At 40.6% G+C, this 16,587-nt stretch overlaps 1 protein-coding gene across 1 annotated transcript in view; it reads left to right on the top strand.

Moving 5' to 3' along the window:
- Window positions 1–16,012, top strand: part of px (MAP7 domain-containing protein plexus) — a 91,907-nt gene extending 75,895 nt beyond the window's left edge. Inside the window, exons 8-15 of the mRNA XM_018537703.1 lie at window positions 4,679–4,929; window positions 6,597–6,841; window positions 6,997–7,155; window positions 7,274–7,419; window positions 10,566–13,094; window positions 13,169–13,375; window positions 13,509–13,916; window positions 14,002–16,012. Coding sequence (XP_018393205.1) covers window positions 4,679–4,929; window positions 6,597–6,841; window positions 6,997–7,155; window positions 7,274–7,419; window positions 10,566–13,094; window positions 13,169–13,375; window positions 13,509–13,916; window positions 14,002–14,201 — 4,145 coding nt within the window. The 3' untranslated portion in view covers window positions 14,202–16,012. The remainder of the gene's footprint in view (window positions 1–4,678; window positions 4,930–6,596; window positions 6,842–6,996; window positions 7,156–7,273; window positions 7,420–10,565; window positions 13,095–13,168; window positions 13,376–13,508; window positions 13,917–14,001) is intronic.
- Window positions 16,013–16,587: the final 575 nt, after the last annotated feature.

Below are 16,587 nucleotides of genomic sequence, written 5' to 3'. Positions count from 1 at the left end.
CCCTTTATAATCCGGGGACCTGGCGTGCGTAATGGCCCGGTAAACGCGAATCGCAATAACTTCATCGCGACCGGCGCGGCGAGGTGTCGCGGGCAACACGCGAGATGAAGCGATATTCTCTCGTCTGCGCGCCGCCACACGTAATGCTGAAACGGACCACGATACAAATACGAATAAACAGCTTTTCGTTAGGGCGAGTATAACACATAATACATAAGAAAATAACAATCAGAGTTTCATTTTCTTCCCTTTCATGAAATGAAAGATTTTAAATGGTATTGATTTTTTTATGCTTCTTATACATTATATATGTGTCATGTAAAGCTTTGTGTTCCTGTCCTTATATAGGCTTTCTACAATAAGCCATTGAACTTAAACTGTTTAATGGCTTATCGTGAAATATGCATTAGTATTTGATATTTAGATATTATACATATTCATTAATTTACTTTTCATTATTATTCTCATTTTTATTCGCGTCGTAGCTTATCTTGACCTTTTTATCTTCGCTCTCTCGGATATCTCACTCCGAGAACTAAGAAGCGCTAAGGAGAATGACAGAACGGGTCAACTTTCCGCTAGAAGAAGATCTTTCGCGACTTGGAAGATTTAAGAGAAAGGAAGGAGAGAGAAGGCAGGTGCGATTTACGCGACGACCCTGTATATCGGAAGCGCTCGGTGAAAACACTTCGGTGTAAAAACAGAGTTAGTGGCGTAATCCGGTCGCCACCATCCCCGTTCACGTGCCGCTCGTCTTCCTCTTCTATGGTCGAGCCCTCTCGTCGTCGTTCTCCTTCCTTTGCTCTTTCGCAGGAATATGAGAGAGCACCGTTGTGATGGGGTGTAATGAGAGAAAGAGAGAGAGAGAGAGAGAGAGAGAGAGCCGGCAGGGACCGTAACGGGCCGGATTCCGGCTCTCTTCCTGTCTTAGTGGTGTGGCGTTACCATGGTAACAGACTGTAAGCCGCTTAACACCCCCTCCCCCTAGTAGCCCCACTCTGCTCTCACCCCCCCTCTCTCTCTCTCTCTCTCTCTCTCACGCTCCTGTCGCAAGCTCCTCTTTCTCCTCTCCCGAACCCGACGGAATCCTCGTGGCACCGACACACGGAGTCAACCCACCCCGTAGTGGTGATACTCGTGGCAGAGCGGGCGGTAGTAAATGTCGTTTTCCCCTCTCCGTTTCGCATCCCCTTTTCGCCATTCTCATTCCCCGCTCTGCGATCAGGCATGTTTTCGCACCCTCATCCGTAACGAGCGGGCGAGAAGTCCCTCGACTCGAAGAGGATATCTCTCGTCTGTTATCGACGACGATCGCTCCTTCGTGAAGATGTATATCCAAGCGATGAGGAGGAGGAGGAGAACGACGATTAGCGTGATAGAGTGTCATAGAGGATAGCGGCGGGGGGAAAAGGAGGGATGGAGGAGATAAGCTGGCTCGTGTGAGAAACGGGAGAAACTTGCGGTCGGAAGTTTCGGCGACGAAGTGCATGAGCGCGGATTCTGTCCGGGCGCGACATCTCGCGGTTTATTCAAATGAGAACAGGGGTGGATTGTGCGGTAAGGGATGAAGGGATGCCGACGGTGAGTCCGCGAGAACAAAGGAGACGAGAAGAAAGAGAGAGATATCCCGTTAAATGAGAACGCTTTTCGCAAGAGGACAAACCCCTCCGAGAGTGGCGCGCGACTGCAGCTAGTATCGTAGAAAAAGAACCGATGACGGATACTCCTTTTTTTGCCTTTGTCTTTAACGACCAGTAACGTGACATGCGTTGTACTTACGTTGCCAGTTGTTCCCCATTAATTTCTCCCTTTCCTTATACTGCAGCAAGCATTGACAAGTGAGAGAGAGATGAGCGACATTGGAGAAATAAGCGGATACCGAAATGTGGAAGTCGAGCGACGTGAGCGTAGCGGGCGGGGGTGAACAATGCGAGCGGAAAGGAATCTGATTCCGGTTTCGGGGATGGGAACGGCGGAAGAAAGGGATGTAGAGAAGATGATAGGCTGAATAGAGATGAACAATGAATATATAGCCTGGAGAAAGAGATAGGGAGGAAAGGACGCGCAGTAGTGCGAAGACGTCTGCATTCCGTTGATGAAGAATTCAATGGCGGGATAGACTACTACTCCCTTCGAGAGGGAGGCGACGGCCATCTGGCATTATCTCTTTATTTTTTCGTTTTACCTATGGGCTTTTTTTTTTGCACGAGTGAGGAGAGGACAATTTTCTCGTTCTCAGCCGCTCTCTTTGCGAAGACAAAAGATTGTTCGCATGCCGACGTGCGTCGCTAACTATAAAAAAAAGGGAGCTTGAAAAGAGGGGTAGCCATGGTCCTTCTCCGCTAGCTAGCGTCGCTTCATGATTTCTGCCCTTTTTACATGGCTTTTTGTTTTTTTATTCTTGTCTCTCGACTGTGATATCGATATCTGCTTGGTAAAATTCTCTTTGATTTCTTGCGCTTGTTACATAAAAGGCAGTAATGATTCATACTGCTGGATAAGATAAAATTAGGAGTGAAAGAGTTTCATCGATTTTTCTGTGGCAATTTTTAAAATATGTCAGAAATTCTAAAACTTCTTGAAAAAAATCAAAACTTCAATTATAATTTGATAGCAGTGTTACGCTATAGTATTTATAAAATGATTTTGATTAACCTATTGAACTTGTTCTGTTTTAATTTAAATTCTGCAAAACGGATATTGAAATATCGATGCTTTATGCGATATCATTGCAACTTTATATGCAGCGTTATATACGCATGCATATACATACAACGTTGTAGATATACGCAATGCGGTGTCTGAGTCAAACCTAGAAAACAATGTCATGAAAATGCAATACATTCGGGAACTTCATCACATCGATGTCAAGGATGATGTACCATAACGCTATTTAATTAAATTGCAGAATCGCGCGTGGCATTTTTTAACATAATGAAGGACATAGGTCGCACCAAGTATTTCTACATATGTTAATTGAAAAAAATTGTAATTAATAACATTAATTAATAGTTAAATAGTCCAAAAGAAGTATTTTAGAAATTTACTCACGTCAAAGTTATTGTAATGGATAGTTTAGATTAGTCTGGACTATCCATATAATTTTCTTTTAATGAGATTAGCTGTGTTTTTTTATTGCAGTACTGTAACATTTGCTTTCGGTACACGTTTTCCTTTGCGTTGCATCTCAAGTTGTGGCACAAGTTAAAGCTCAAATTAAAACTTGCATTGCAACTTAATATCTCTTCGCTCGCCGCATGTATTTTGATAATAAAACTATTCGTTCCATTTATTATTACATGCTTATTTTATCGAAGCGTAATACGATCGATTTATAATTATGTTGGAATTAAAATTATGTCTACTTTGTCGATTATCCAGCTCGCTTTATCCAACCGCGATTAATTGTCGCCGTCGGTTTGTCTAATTAACGAACGCTGGTTCGCGCGTAGCTGCCGACGATATTTTATTACCGGTTCGCTCGACACTCTTCGCCGTAAATTCTAATTATTACGGCGGCCTAACGCGCATCGTGTTTTATCACTCGTCACTTCTGTCGTAAAATCAGAAATTCGAGAAAGGAAATTGTACATTTTTTTTTAACTTCAGCGTTCAATCTCATTTTGTCAATGATAACCGTTAGTTTTTATTCTCGTCGCGATTAATCTCTGCCAAAAAAAGAAAACACAAAGAATAAAATCAGTATCAGCAACATTAATAGTTTATATTGCCATGTTAAATTTATGTCTCAATAAATGACGAATATATAAAAAATTTTATGAATTTTATTGACTTTCATTTTAATAATATTGTAAAACTTTCGTCCTAATTCGAAAACCGTTAAATATTTTATTGAGACAACCAATTTATGACAATCCTGAAGTAATTCATTGAATACTTCAACATTTGTATATTCCTATATTTGGGGTCTCAGGTTAATCAACCTGAAAAGATACCTTTGGGTCAATGCGTCTAGTTTGCATGTACACGCTCGTTGATACTTATTCCCTTTCTTGCCTTACCTCTTGCCGACCGCCTCGCAATTAATCTCCCACGAAGTCGATCATGCTCGGCCGACCTCCCCGGCGGGTCACGTCAACACGAGCGCGACCTTCGATCCCGCGAGGAGAATTATGAGGCACGCTCGTTACCGAACACGAGAGAGAGAGAGAGAGAGAGAATGCACGTGTGTGGAGACGACGGGGTCGCTCGTTAATCTTCACCCGATAACGCCTCTTCCAGGATGAGCGTATATGAAACGCGTATACGTTTATCGAAAGTTTGTTACCGCGAACTCCACGTTATGCGAGAGTCTCATACGACATCGATAGGTAGATTCGAGTAAATGGCGCGGTTAATCGAATTCCTGTCCAGAATAATTAGGCGTATGACATATGTATCCTTCGAGCGACACGTGTATCCCTCGAACCGTCACAAACGGAGATTAATTCAGCAAGTCGCTGCGAAAATCCGCTGCGAGAGAAGATGGTTGTATTTCAACGAGATCGCGATTACGTCTGACGCGCGACATTTATTCGTGTCAAAAGCGATCCGCGTCGACGTGTTACCGACACCAATCGAGGTCAAGATCTACACCCGTAGATCTTAAGTTAAGTTATGCGCGAGCGTAAATTTCACACGGACCCGTGCATTGACCTCTTCCGTTCTCTCTTTTCAGGTCTACAGCCCGCCAGCACCAAAGCTCAGCCAACCTCGATTGGCAAGTCCCACCGACCCAGTTCCGGCGTACTACCTCAGGGTCACACCCCGGGACCTGGACCGGGCGGGCAGCAAAATAGCAGAAGCTTCGCCGCTGCCTTGAGGAACCTGGCCAAGCAGGCGGGTCCGGCACCTCAGGAAGAGGAACCCCGTGCCAGCCCGAAGAACCGGGCGCCACCGCCTTTGGTCAGAGGTCCTTCCCCTGCTAAGGTGAGTAATTGCACCGGCTGCGTTATACCTTATCCCTCTCCCTCGGCCTCTTTCGTTCGGGACAGAAGTGCATCCGTCTCGAAACGCGAACAAAGGTACCCTTGACCTCAGACTCGGTGGTCCCTATGATCGGAATAATAAGCGACCGCTTAGGTACATAGCGGGCGCGGCTGAGAAAAATCGTTGACATCGGTCGTCTTGGCTTCTTCTTCACCTTTGCGGTGTGGACGATGCGCGTTTTTTTTTCTTTTTTCCTTGCACGGTTGAATCGATGAAAAATATCGTAAATGGATGTAGAAGAGCATGGGCCAAAAGAGGGTGCATATATTTGCGTTCTCTTTGAAATCTTTTGGAATTTGCTCCTGCTGATGACACGGTTTTACAATATTACTGAGCCTATTGCGTTTACGATGTACTCAGAGAAATTTAAATTGTACACCTTTTGCAAATCTCATATATTATAAATCGCACGGGAGAAAGAAAGGATGTGTACGTGCGAAAAAATATTTTTGATCTATTATATGATTTTTTTTCATCTGAGATTTTTACGGCGCAGAGTTTGCAATTAAGAGAAAGCGTGTGAATTCTAAAACATCTTGCGCGTGATCGCGGTTGATCTCGGGCTATTCTTTAAGAGTAATTGCTATCGCAAATTAATGTCTCGTCATCAAATGCGAAAGTGTCGAAGCGGGATAAAATTACCACTGCCAAATGGCGTGGTAGGAAGAGAGAATGATTTGAAAGGCATGCGAATCAAACGACTTCGCAAGATTACGGAGTGTCAAAGGCTCAGAAATAGATGAAAATGCAGCCAATCTCAGTAACGAAATGAAAAAGGTGGTTACTCTGGTGGAAAGAGAATAAGGTAGTTCCAATTTTCCAATAATCGGAGAGATCAAAGATCTTTTTCCTACCTCGATTGTATATTGCTCGCGCTATTGCATTGCAAATGCGAGACTTTTCCGAACTTTGGCTCCCGCTAACAATCTGGGTTAAGTAATCTGAACTGAATGGTACGTTTCTCCTGTTTTATTTATAATGTAAATAGAAAAATTCAAATTTCTCATACATCATCGTTAGCAGAAGATTTTCTTTTTTCCATTAAATAGAAATAATATTTTTGTAATAATTGAATGAGTCAGTTCGAGTCTGAGTTTAGAAATCTTGTAGAGCCTGTCGACTGATCTTTCTAATATTACTTAACATTTATCCATAATAATAAATTCTTTGTCTTGACCGGAGGTACGCGTTCCTACCAATTTCCATGGCAAAGTCATCCGAGCGGCAATTCATTGCCGGTTCGGTGCACGACTTCGTTACAACGCCCGGCAATAAACTGCGAGACCGCTCGTAACATCTAAGTGGCGGAAGAGACTATAAGCTGAAGAAAATTTCAGGCAATTTGCGTCTTCGCCCAGCGCCTTCCAGGAAATCGTCTTGGAAATATTGTTAACTCTCGGAACAGGACCGTGCCTTACTCTAGATTTTTTCCCACGAATCACAATACTCGCGTGCATTGCTACTTTTTAAACTCTTATCTTAATGATACGCGATCTACTATTTTGAAGATTAAGTATGAAACACATTAATCAGGTATATTAAAAAAAAAAGGAAAGAGAATAAATTTGTCGCGTGGATTAAGGAGTGTCGTTTATTTATTTTTCTAGGAACGATCGACGCACGAACGAAGACCTGAAGAGATTCCCTCCTTGTACACAACTGCCAGACCTGTTGAAACCAGCAAACACAGCGTAACTGCCGCGGCTACCGAATTGCTGGCTCGTTCCGGTTTTCAGCCGTACCGGCCCGAGCATCATCCAGCTCATCCACCGGCATTCGCCTTGGACCCCGCGACCTATAGCGCCTATCATCCCGGTCTTTATCCACCGCCGCACCTGCCGCACGCTTATAGGTGAGCAACAATATTGCTTTAACGATATAGTCATTGTCAAAGCAGAAAAAGCGAATCTCGTGTCGAAGAATTTCACATTCTGTTACCAATGTCTAAACCTTTTTAAAATAATAAAAGGCAAAGTTTTAACTAATTTTTTTGTCTTCTTATCACAGGTTAGAGGAACAGTTGTACTTGGAGCGATGTGGAATGATAAGACCACCGTTGTTTCCCGGACTGCCATCGTATCCTCTGTACGGACTGAGATACAGTCCCGACATGCTTCCTCCGCCGCCCGCCTCCTTGGGCCTTATGTCTCCCGTGATGCACGAACGGTAAGCAAAAAGATTCAGAGAAAGAGCAAAAGAGAGAAAAAGAAGAAGAATCATCGAGAGAGTGGTTGGGAATGCCGAACTTCTTCATTAACGCCGCGTCGCGCTTCTCCTTTTTCAGACTGAAGCTGGAGGAGGAGCATAGGCTGCGGCAAGCACGGGAGCAGGCTGCGTTGCGGGAGGAGGAGGAAAGGAGAAGAGCAGCGAGAAATTCTGCTCCCGCTGCCTCGGTACCCGCGCCTGCCCCTGCATCCGCCGATACTGCAGGTGAGCGAGTCGCTCCACCCCCCACTGCCTTTCATTAAAAAAAAAAAAAAAAGAAAGAAAGCGTTGATCGAAGCGCGATCGTGATCCGCCTGCGATCGCTCGTTAAAGCGCGCGAGTTCATTCTCTCTCCTTCTTTTTTTTTTTTTTTTTTTTTTTTTTTTTTTTTTTTCATTACTATGAAGTTTTCTGCAGCGTCGTCGTAACACCGCTCAAATTGTCATCGTCGCGTATTTCTTTCATGTGGCCATATCCAGTAAATTTAGCTAGCATCTTTTTGAAAAAGTGCCGAGAATAATATATGCAATATCTGCATAAATCGCGTTTGTTCCGTAGTCTTGTCTTATTTAATTTTAATCCTTTCTCCCTTTTTCCTGAGATCGAAGTCGCCAAGCGAGATCGAATTCTCAGCGGCGATCGTCGATCACTTGGCATTCGGATGACCTGTATTGCGAGCCAAAGTTCTTCTGTAGATAGACGGACTGACAGCGCGAGCGAGGAGAAGTCGTTGTAGAAATATGACTGTGACCCAGTGAGAACTCGAAAAGAAAAGAAACAAACGGAACAAACAACATACTACGCTTCTAATTTTAATTTAGATTTAATGAAAATTATAGTCATAGTTATACTCGTTTCTTACGCAAGTAGCGTTGATATCTTTTAGATAAGCGATTTGGTGTCTGAGCGGAGTCTAAAAATGGGTTAAGTACACGCTGCGAACGAACGAACGTTAAACAAGCAGGGATTGTATATCTTGGAAACATTTGTTAATGTTCGATTTGTACACTGAAAAAAAAAGATTCGGTACTACGAAAATTTAGATAGTAAAATAGCATTTTACTATCTAAATTTTCGTAGTACCGAATCTTTTTATACCATATAGCTTTTCTTTCAATGTATCTGTTCGATCGCAGAATGATGCATTGAAAAAAAGTTTAAAATAACTTGATTTCACATTCGCTTTGCTTTCATTCTTTGTTCGCCCAGTACATACCCACATTAATAATATTATCCTTCGGCTCAACACTCACCGAATTGTCAAAAGTGGGCTTAGCGACAAAAAAAATTACATCTTAATTTTGATCTAGGAACGCGATTAAATTTTTCGAGATTTAGCTGTTTTTATTTATCTATTTACGGACCGAAGTCAGACTTATCTTCTGCTGTCGTCTTTTGTTAATGACATGTTAACATTAAGTCGGCCTTCGGTCGGCCATTTACCTGTTGTGTACACGATATTCTTCGCATACGTGTTTCAAATTGTTTTTCCGTTGTTTTAGTACTCGAATGTGAAATTATTTACTATGCGACAACAGGTTGGTTATGTAGTTAATCATTTTTGTAATTATAATAACTTAAGCGAAACTTAAACATAAGAGTGCACGCCTTCTAGAGGAAAGTATTTGTTGAATTTCAACGTTAAGTTTCGAGAATGCTAATTATTAATATTAAAAAATTAAGAGTGAATGAAATTGGTGATAATTTTCAGGAAATTACAAGAGATATATTAAAAAAAGAGATGGCTACTGTTATATGATTAAACATATAGATTATTTTCCATTTTCTTGTACCAAGTTATATTTTTTTTATATTATTATTGTTAAGATGTATAAGGAAAATTGTATGTTTATTAATATTCTATGATTTGAACGTTCATTTATTTGTTAGTATTTTATTAGATGTCATATATAAATTAGATTTTTATTAATTAGAATCGTTGAACAAATGAAGTATATTCGATCATTTGATGAAACGGAAAACATATTTTATTATAAACATGTTTTATTATATGAATAGATAAAAAATATATATGTATATATATAATTCAAGGCGTGGACTCAGATGCGTGAATGCTACAATTTAATAGAGTAATTATTTCGATACCAAGTGTTCTTTTTGTCAGGCGCAATGCACTCTTGCGTTAGTTCCCGCAACTGTTTTAGAAATTTTGCAATTAACCATTTAATGTCAACATAGTTTTCCTTAATTGTATAGTAAACATGTTGCTCCTCATACTGACTGAATCAACCGATGTATATAAACTTTATCATACATGTTCTTTTGTCAAAATTACACCATTTTTATATATATAATTTATTGTAAACATGTATATTTGGACTATAATTGAAAATAAAACTTGCAGAAAATATGTGATTGCAATTTTAATGGACTTGGAATTCTTGACCCTCGAATCATTTTCTGAAACAGTTTTGGGGAAGATTCCGTATTCGTAGTCCGATTGCTTTAATATCATTTTACTGCAAATATTATTATGAGCAAAATACCCTCGCTATATTGTTAATACATTAAGAGCAACAGTGATAGCTATTGCCCCGATAGTGTAGAAAGAGAGACAATTGGTTTACTATTTATTTATTTTTTTTTTAGCTTTATTAAAAATATGACAGTAATCATCCCCAATACTTCGATGCAAATACACATATTTAAGGATTTTTTATAGCGCTGGAATATATAATTAAGCGAAACGAAAGGTAAGTTGGAATAGATAAACTAATAATTACGAAATAAATTTGTAAAATTTTATATTGCATACTGTCATTGTGTATATTAATTGTGTAGGCGTTTTCAATGCGATTATTATTTAATGCGTAATAATTTACAATAAATTTATTGCGACCATTAATTGGAAGTATTGTTAAAATGCGAATTAATTTAGTCATAAATCACATATAACGTTATAGTTTATGAAACCTATATAATCTCGAGATAATAGAAATAATTATTATCATATGATTTATTAATATTTTCTTAACGCTTCTCCTCGTGCGCGAACTTGTCATAAAAGCTTATCTCAAAATAATAATAACAAAACATTTAAATCATATGATGATAAAAGCAACCGTTTTATGTTAGATATGCTGAAAAATATATCGAGAATTTTGACTTATTTATACGAGATTGCGAAATCTGGCTACAGTGATGTATTGAATTTTCTTTAGTCTTAAAATTTTTTATTCTTGGATTCATTTTAAACTCCAAAATCAATTTATAATTGATACTAGATCTTCATTTATATATAAAGCGTGTTATAATCAATACAAGGAAAATTACAACGTATCACCATGGCCAAGATTTCTTTCATTGTAGAGTGGAAGATCACCAAGCACTGTGTTCGGGATTTGTTCCAGCTAGGAAGCCGACCATAGCGGCTCAGTTGCATAGCGACCGGGACCGAGAACGCGACGGAAGAGAACGACAAAGCGGTAGCGGCAGTGGCGGTGGTAACAATAGCGGTGGCAACGCTAACAACACCGGTAACACCTGTGGAAACAGCACTAGCAACACTGGCAACTCTAGCAGCAACATCAGTGGACCCACCGTCACTGTCGGTAGCAATCACCATCAGTCCCGAAAAGAGGAGCAGCAATCTTCTGCTCCGCCAGCTGCACCACCGCCACCGCCTTCCGATCCAACAGCGGCAGTCACCATCTACCATCCCCGTCTGGCACCTTTTCCCAATCCAGCGGCACCTATTGGACCGGCCCTGGGCTCTACTTCTATATGCTCTGCTAGCTCTGCGCCCATTCCGCCCCCTTTGGGTTCCACTTTACCCCCTCTGAACCTTGGACCGCCACCACCGGTGGCCATAAGCTCGGCGCCGATCTGTCCAACACCGATACCCTCTATTCCATCCTTAACGCCTGGTGTAATAGGACCACCGCCGCCACCTCCGTTGTCCCTAGGTATGCCTCTTCCGCCTATCATTTCTATTCCCTCTTTACATTTACCCCCCGTGTCGTCGAGTACCATTCATTCTAGTCAGCATACAGCCACGATAATGAGCAGCGCGACCACCACGGTCAACAGTTCCATTTACCACCAACAACAGCAACATCAACAACCCCCGTCACAACAGCAGCAACAACATCAACGTGCGAATAGTACAAGCAATACAACGACTACGAGTTCTTTGTCCGGTGCGATGACTACGCACACGACGCCGACGCCGCCAAACAGTTCCTCGTCGACATTGAACGCCATGAATCACATGGCTCATAAATCCCCGCCATTGTCTCACAATGTTCATGTGCCTAGAAACAAGGAACCGCCAATAGCCACGACGACAGCAGGAACAATGCCTACGACTGCGACTCTGACTACTACTACAACGAGCACTACGACAACGTCGCAGCCGGCTTTCGTCAGGCCGTTTGAAGACTCGTTCCGCTCCTCCTCGACAAAGACACAACAGAGACAACCAATAATGAACAGTCACAATCACAGTATAGCCAGTCAAATCGGCCATCACGAGCCAACATCCTTAAAGACTTCGTCAATGACGCCAATTGCTTCTCAACTACCTGTAGGTAGTCAAGTGGTGCAAGAGAATTCCTCGACGATAGACAACAAATCCATGAGCAGTCAACAAGCGCTCTCCCAACCGATTCCTTATCCACCACCTCAGCAGTATCATCATCCACATATTCCCGTTTCACACGTGCCAAGTCTTTACAAACCGCCGCACTTTTCAACGTCATCATCGTCATCGTCGTCGTCGTCGTTATCTCATCAACAGCATCATTCTCAATCTAAACTCAATGTACCAACGATAAACACCAGCAACAGTAGTCATAGTAGTAGCGGCGGTACAAGCATTATTAATTCAACTAATTCAAATATCACAAAGCAGCAGAATGTGCATCACGTTGCTGAATCTCATCAAACAACAACCACGACGACCTCGCGAAATGATAGCTCGACTAACAACTGCGTCTCCAGTGAGAAGACGATGACCAACAGCAGTTTTAATGCCAATAATCAAGTTAACAGCGGTGGTAAGATTGCAAATCATACAAACGCGCATCATAAAAGCAACTCGGATATCGCACCGAAGGACAACAAGCTGAACGCATGCAACGAAAAAGCCGTAAGCGAAAATATAATCAGGCAACCACAATTGTCGAATCAGAATCACGTCGCGACGAATTCGATTCAGGAGAAAACTGCGATCCCACATCTGCCTTATGAACAGCAGGGAAAGAATTTGAAGTCCTTTCATCCGGTGAATTATAACGTCGCCGAAAAGGAATGCAAGAATGAAATCGATTGTACTTTGCAATGCGATCAGAATAACGTCTTGTCCACATTACCGTTTCAACCGAGCTTTAAGTTTAGCATAAACGACATTGCACAGAAACCCATGGACACGACACAGCTGATGCAAAGCATCAAATCTGAGGAGGTGTTGCGCACTTGTCAGAATGTCTCCAATGTGCTCTTGCAAATCCCGAAGTATCAGGAAAAACTCTTGAACTTCTCGACAAGCAACAATGAGCTAAAAACGACCGCGTTTTGCTTTACCGACAAGTGCAATAATTTGACTGAGATTTCCGTGAAGTGCGAACCAGCGGTACTGAACGTGCCTGACCTCAGTAAAGCTTTGAGTAAGCAAGATGTCACCAGCAACGAAAAATCCTTTCTGATGCCTGAAATGCCAAAAGAGCTAATGTCATCCCTTGATTTAGCCGAGAAGAGGCGTAAAAGAAGGAGGGAAAAGAATACGGGCATCGTATGTAGCTCCGACTCAGAGGGTGAGGAGGAAACCAAAGACGTGGATCTTTGGATCACGAAAGGTCCACCAGCTAAGCTACAATATTCAGAAGATAAATTAGCCTTCTTAGCCATGTTTGGACTGACTACATTAACTATTAGAAATGGTAAATGAATAACATTATTTTATTACATTTTTTAACGTTGATCTACTGAACTGACATTGTCATTATTTTCACAGAGATAGAATTGTGCAAGGTCGAAAAAAGATACAAATTGAATCCCGATCCACCAGAACTACCTCTGGAAGTAGAACCTGTAATAGAGTCTGTCTTACCGATTCCGCGTGAGCATCCGGACGTTTTGCTTCACACGCCAGATTTCGAACCAAAAGTTGGATTTCTCAGGACTATAGGTCTCGATATTATGCCTCCGAATAAAAGAGATGGTAAATATATCATCGATAAAATTAATATAATAATATTATTATACAGATATATGAAAAAATATCATAGTTTTTGTCAGTTATAATAAAATACACAATTTTATTTTTATTTACTATTTGCAATTTGTGATTGTAGAAGCAGAAGTGACATGGCAACACGTTCTGGCAGATCGTAAGAAACGGAAAAGCGCGAATTCTGTTACTGCCTACTGTGAAAGAATCGCCAAAGTTTATTCTAGGAATCCTCCAGCTTTACCAAAACCACCTCAGAAAATGCGTCTTTTGGATAAAGTTAAAGTGAAACATATACCGGAACGACCACCACCGTTACCACCCTTAGTTCCGAATATAGTTCCGATGTATTATCCTACTTTACCTATGCCTGGTGAAAATGGTGTGAAGCAATATTACAAAACTACGGACATTAATGAAAGTACAGACATCAACGAGAATACAGACACCGACGAAATAAGTGAGAAAATTGAAAAACCAAGGTGGACTGGAATCGTGGATGTCATGTTTGCCTACAGCGAGTATTTGAAAGGTGATTTTTTTTGTTACGTATTGGCGTATGATATTTATACGATACAATATAATAATATAGACACGTATTTTTTTATTTTTTACAGAAAAGACATTGGAGAGGAAAATTCTGACAAGCGAAACATCAAAATTGATGACACAGTCCAATAACTTGCGTTCCGAGACTGCTCTGTTAGAACGGAAAATCTACGATCTTCTGTGCGCCAGAACAGCTCTTGATTCCGAGAGGCGAATGCTTAGCGACAAAATTGAGAGGATCAACGCACTTGTTAGAAACCTTAGATAGCGTTGCGTAACGCACAACACGGAAACTCATTCATCTGTGATATTATCTGCGGGTTAAGGGCCGTTAGCGTGTAATACGCATTGCTAAACGTAACATTTAGATAACTGATAAGTAATGGTTAAGGACAAACTCTTGAGTGACCAAATGTACAGCGATCGTTCGTATTGTTTTGCATACTTTATTATATAGTATAATGCGCTCCTTTTTTGCCGTCGACGATCGATCGTGTCGAGAAAACGGAAATCTTCGGCTCTCAGCTAGTGCATAAGAAATAGCGATCGCGTCCGGCTTGAACACGTTACCGCACTAATTAATAGATATTATTTTTCACGCGCATTGTTTGACATCGGCGAGCCGATGTTTAATTATAAACGCGGAGTCATATCAACCGTACCTTCAAGGATATGTATAAAGCTCTAACTGTACAAATCGAATTGTAACACATCCGTGGAAAGACAGTTTTTACACCACGAATAAAAGGACGAAGGCTTTCTAGTTTCACAACTAACGGCTCTTACACTCCAAGCATAAATAATTGTAATTTGTATCATATTTTAATGAGAAAAAAATAGACAAATCGTGTAACTTATTTTATTCTGCGTAATGTGGACTTTAACGTCGAGTACTTGGAGAAAAAAGAAACAATGATATATCATGCAGTTTGTATGTCGACCGATTGATAAAGTGATAAAGAGGACATTTATAATAAGATCGAAAGGTGTGGCACCGACTATATCGGACTGACAGTGTCGAGAAACCGCTCGCATACAACAGAGACTACGTCCTTATTTGTACGTTTAATATAGTAGCGCGTGTGATGAAACGGATTTAACCGATTGGAATTAAATTGTGTAATATTGAAAAGTGCGAGCACCGTGTATATACGGACACGAGGAGAAAACAATTCGGACGATACGACGTTTTACGCGAGTTTTACGTTTTTTTGATTCGAACCAACGTTATAATGACACATGAACTCTAGTCTACCGACATGCCCAGGTTATACGGGAAAGAAAAATCGCGCGTCGATACGTGTAAGATCAGAGTAGTAAGCAGTCCTTCCTTTCGAATGTGTCCACGCCGTTCATCGTAACGAACACGAAGGCCAGTGAAGATACGAGGAGGAGCGTTATTAACGTATAACAACACTGCGGTACTTAGATAATGCGACTTAATTTTTAAAGAAAAAGGAAAAGGTAAAGATAATCGTGAGACTTCGCGCGGAGCACATTCCACATAAGAGAAAATGCTTGTTGCCCGACCAACATTCCAACACGTCATTTCACCGCGACAATCGGATCCTGGGACTCGATGCAAGTCGAGTGGCGAACGAAATTTGAAGAGGGAAAAAAGAAAGAAGCCGATCGCACTGTTGGTGTTTCTTTTCTGCCGCGTCCATGTCGCGTAACTGCGCTCTATCTTTCGCACTTCGGTATCCTTAAAACTTGTCTCCCGCTCTCTGCTCTTCGAGCGCATCATATCTCATCGATATAAAAGTCGCACATCGTAAAGAAACACCATCTACCCACACGGTGTGCGCGACAAAGCTACCATTTATAGTTTCGCCGTTCTGTTCATTGAGTGCCTAACATTTCTCCCTACATTTGTACATACCATTATTTTTATGTATTATGTAATTAACAAAGGGGGGGACCGCGAGTGCGCGCCGGTCTCAGTCTCAACTGGCCAGAACAAGAGCCTAGGAGTAAATTGTTGAAAACATGAACCACTCGAGTATTTCTTTCCACACCCTCCATTGTCTAATACTACAATATCCCTCATGAATCCAATCTGATCAGGTAGGCGAAGTATTACGCCTTCGTAAATCTTGATATTCTTGCATGTAGTATTTTAGAAATATTCTTTTCTAATATACTTTTATAACTTGAAATATTTTATCCCACCATAGCATTTACTTATTACATTATATGTTGACCATGATATTTTATTTTTTAATCTTTTTTAAACAAACGAAGATTGCTGATGAAGAATGCGAATCTTAAATATATAGGTAGGTAAATTTTTTTATATTGGTATTTACACTCTAATGATAATTTTACATTATTGACATATAATTATAGTAATTAATTATATGTAACTTGTATGCATTAAATTATATTTAATACAAAGTTATTTTTTATTAAATCCATAGAAAACTTGCTGCTTTTTTATTTTCCAATTTTTTATTGATATATATATGTAGAAAACAATATCGAGCTGTTTGTTTTTCACATTACACAGCATATACGTAATAAGATTTAAATAAAAATATCCTGAATTTTGACATGAATTGTAGATCGCCTAAAATGGGTTTAAACATTAACAAAATTGTTATAAATATAAATAAATTGTGTCGAGATGTAGACGGAGAGCAGTTTTTTATTTA

Source organism: Cyphomyrmex costatus, unplaced genomic scaffold, assembly GCF_001594065.2.
Source record: "Cyphomyrmex costatus isolate MS0001 unplaced genomic scaffold, Ccosl1.0 scaffold18, whole genome shotgun sequence".
NCBI lineage: Eukaryota > Metazoa > Arthropoda > Insecta > Hymenoptera > Formicidae > Cyphomyrmex > Cyphomyrmex costatus.
Note: the sequence above shows the minus strand (reverse complement) of the source record. Positions and strands in the feature narration are given on the sequence as shown.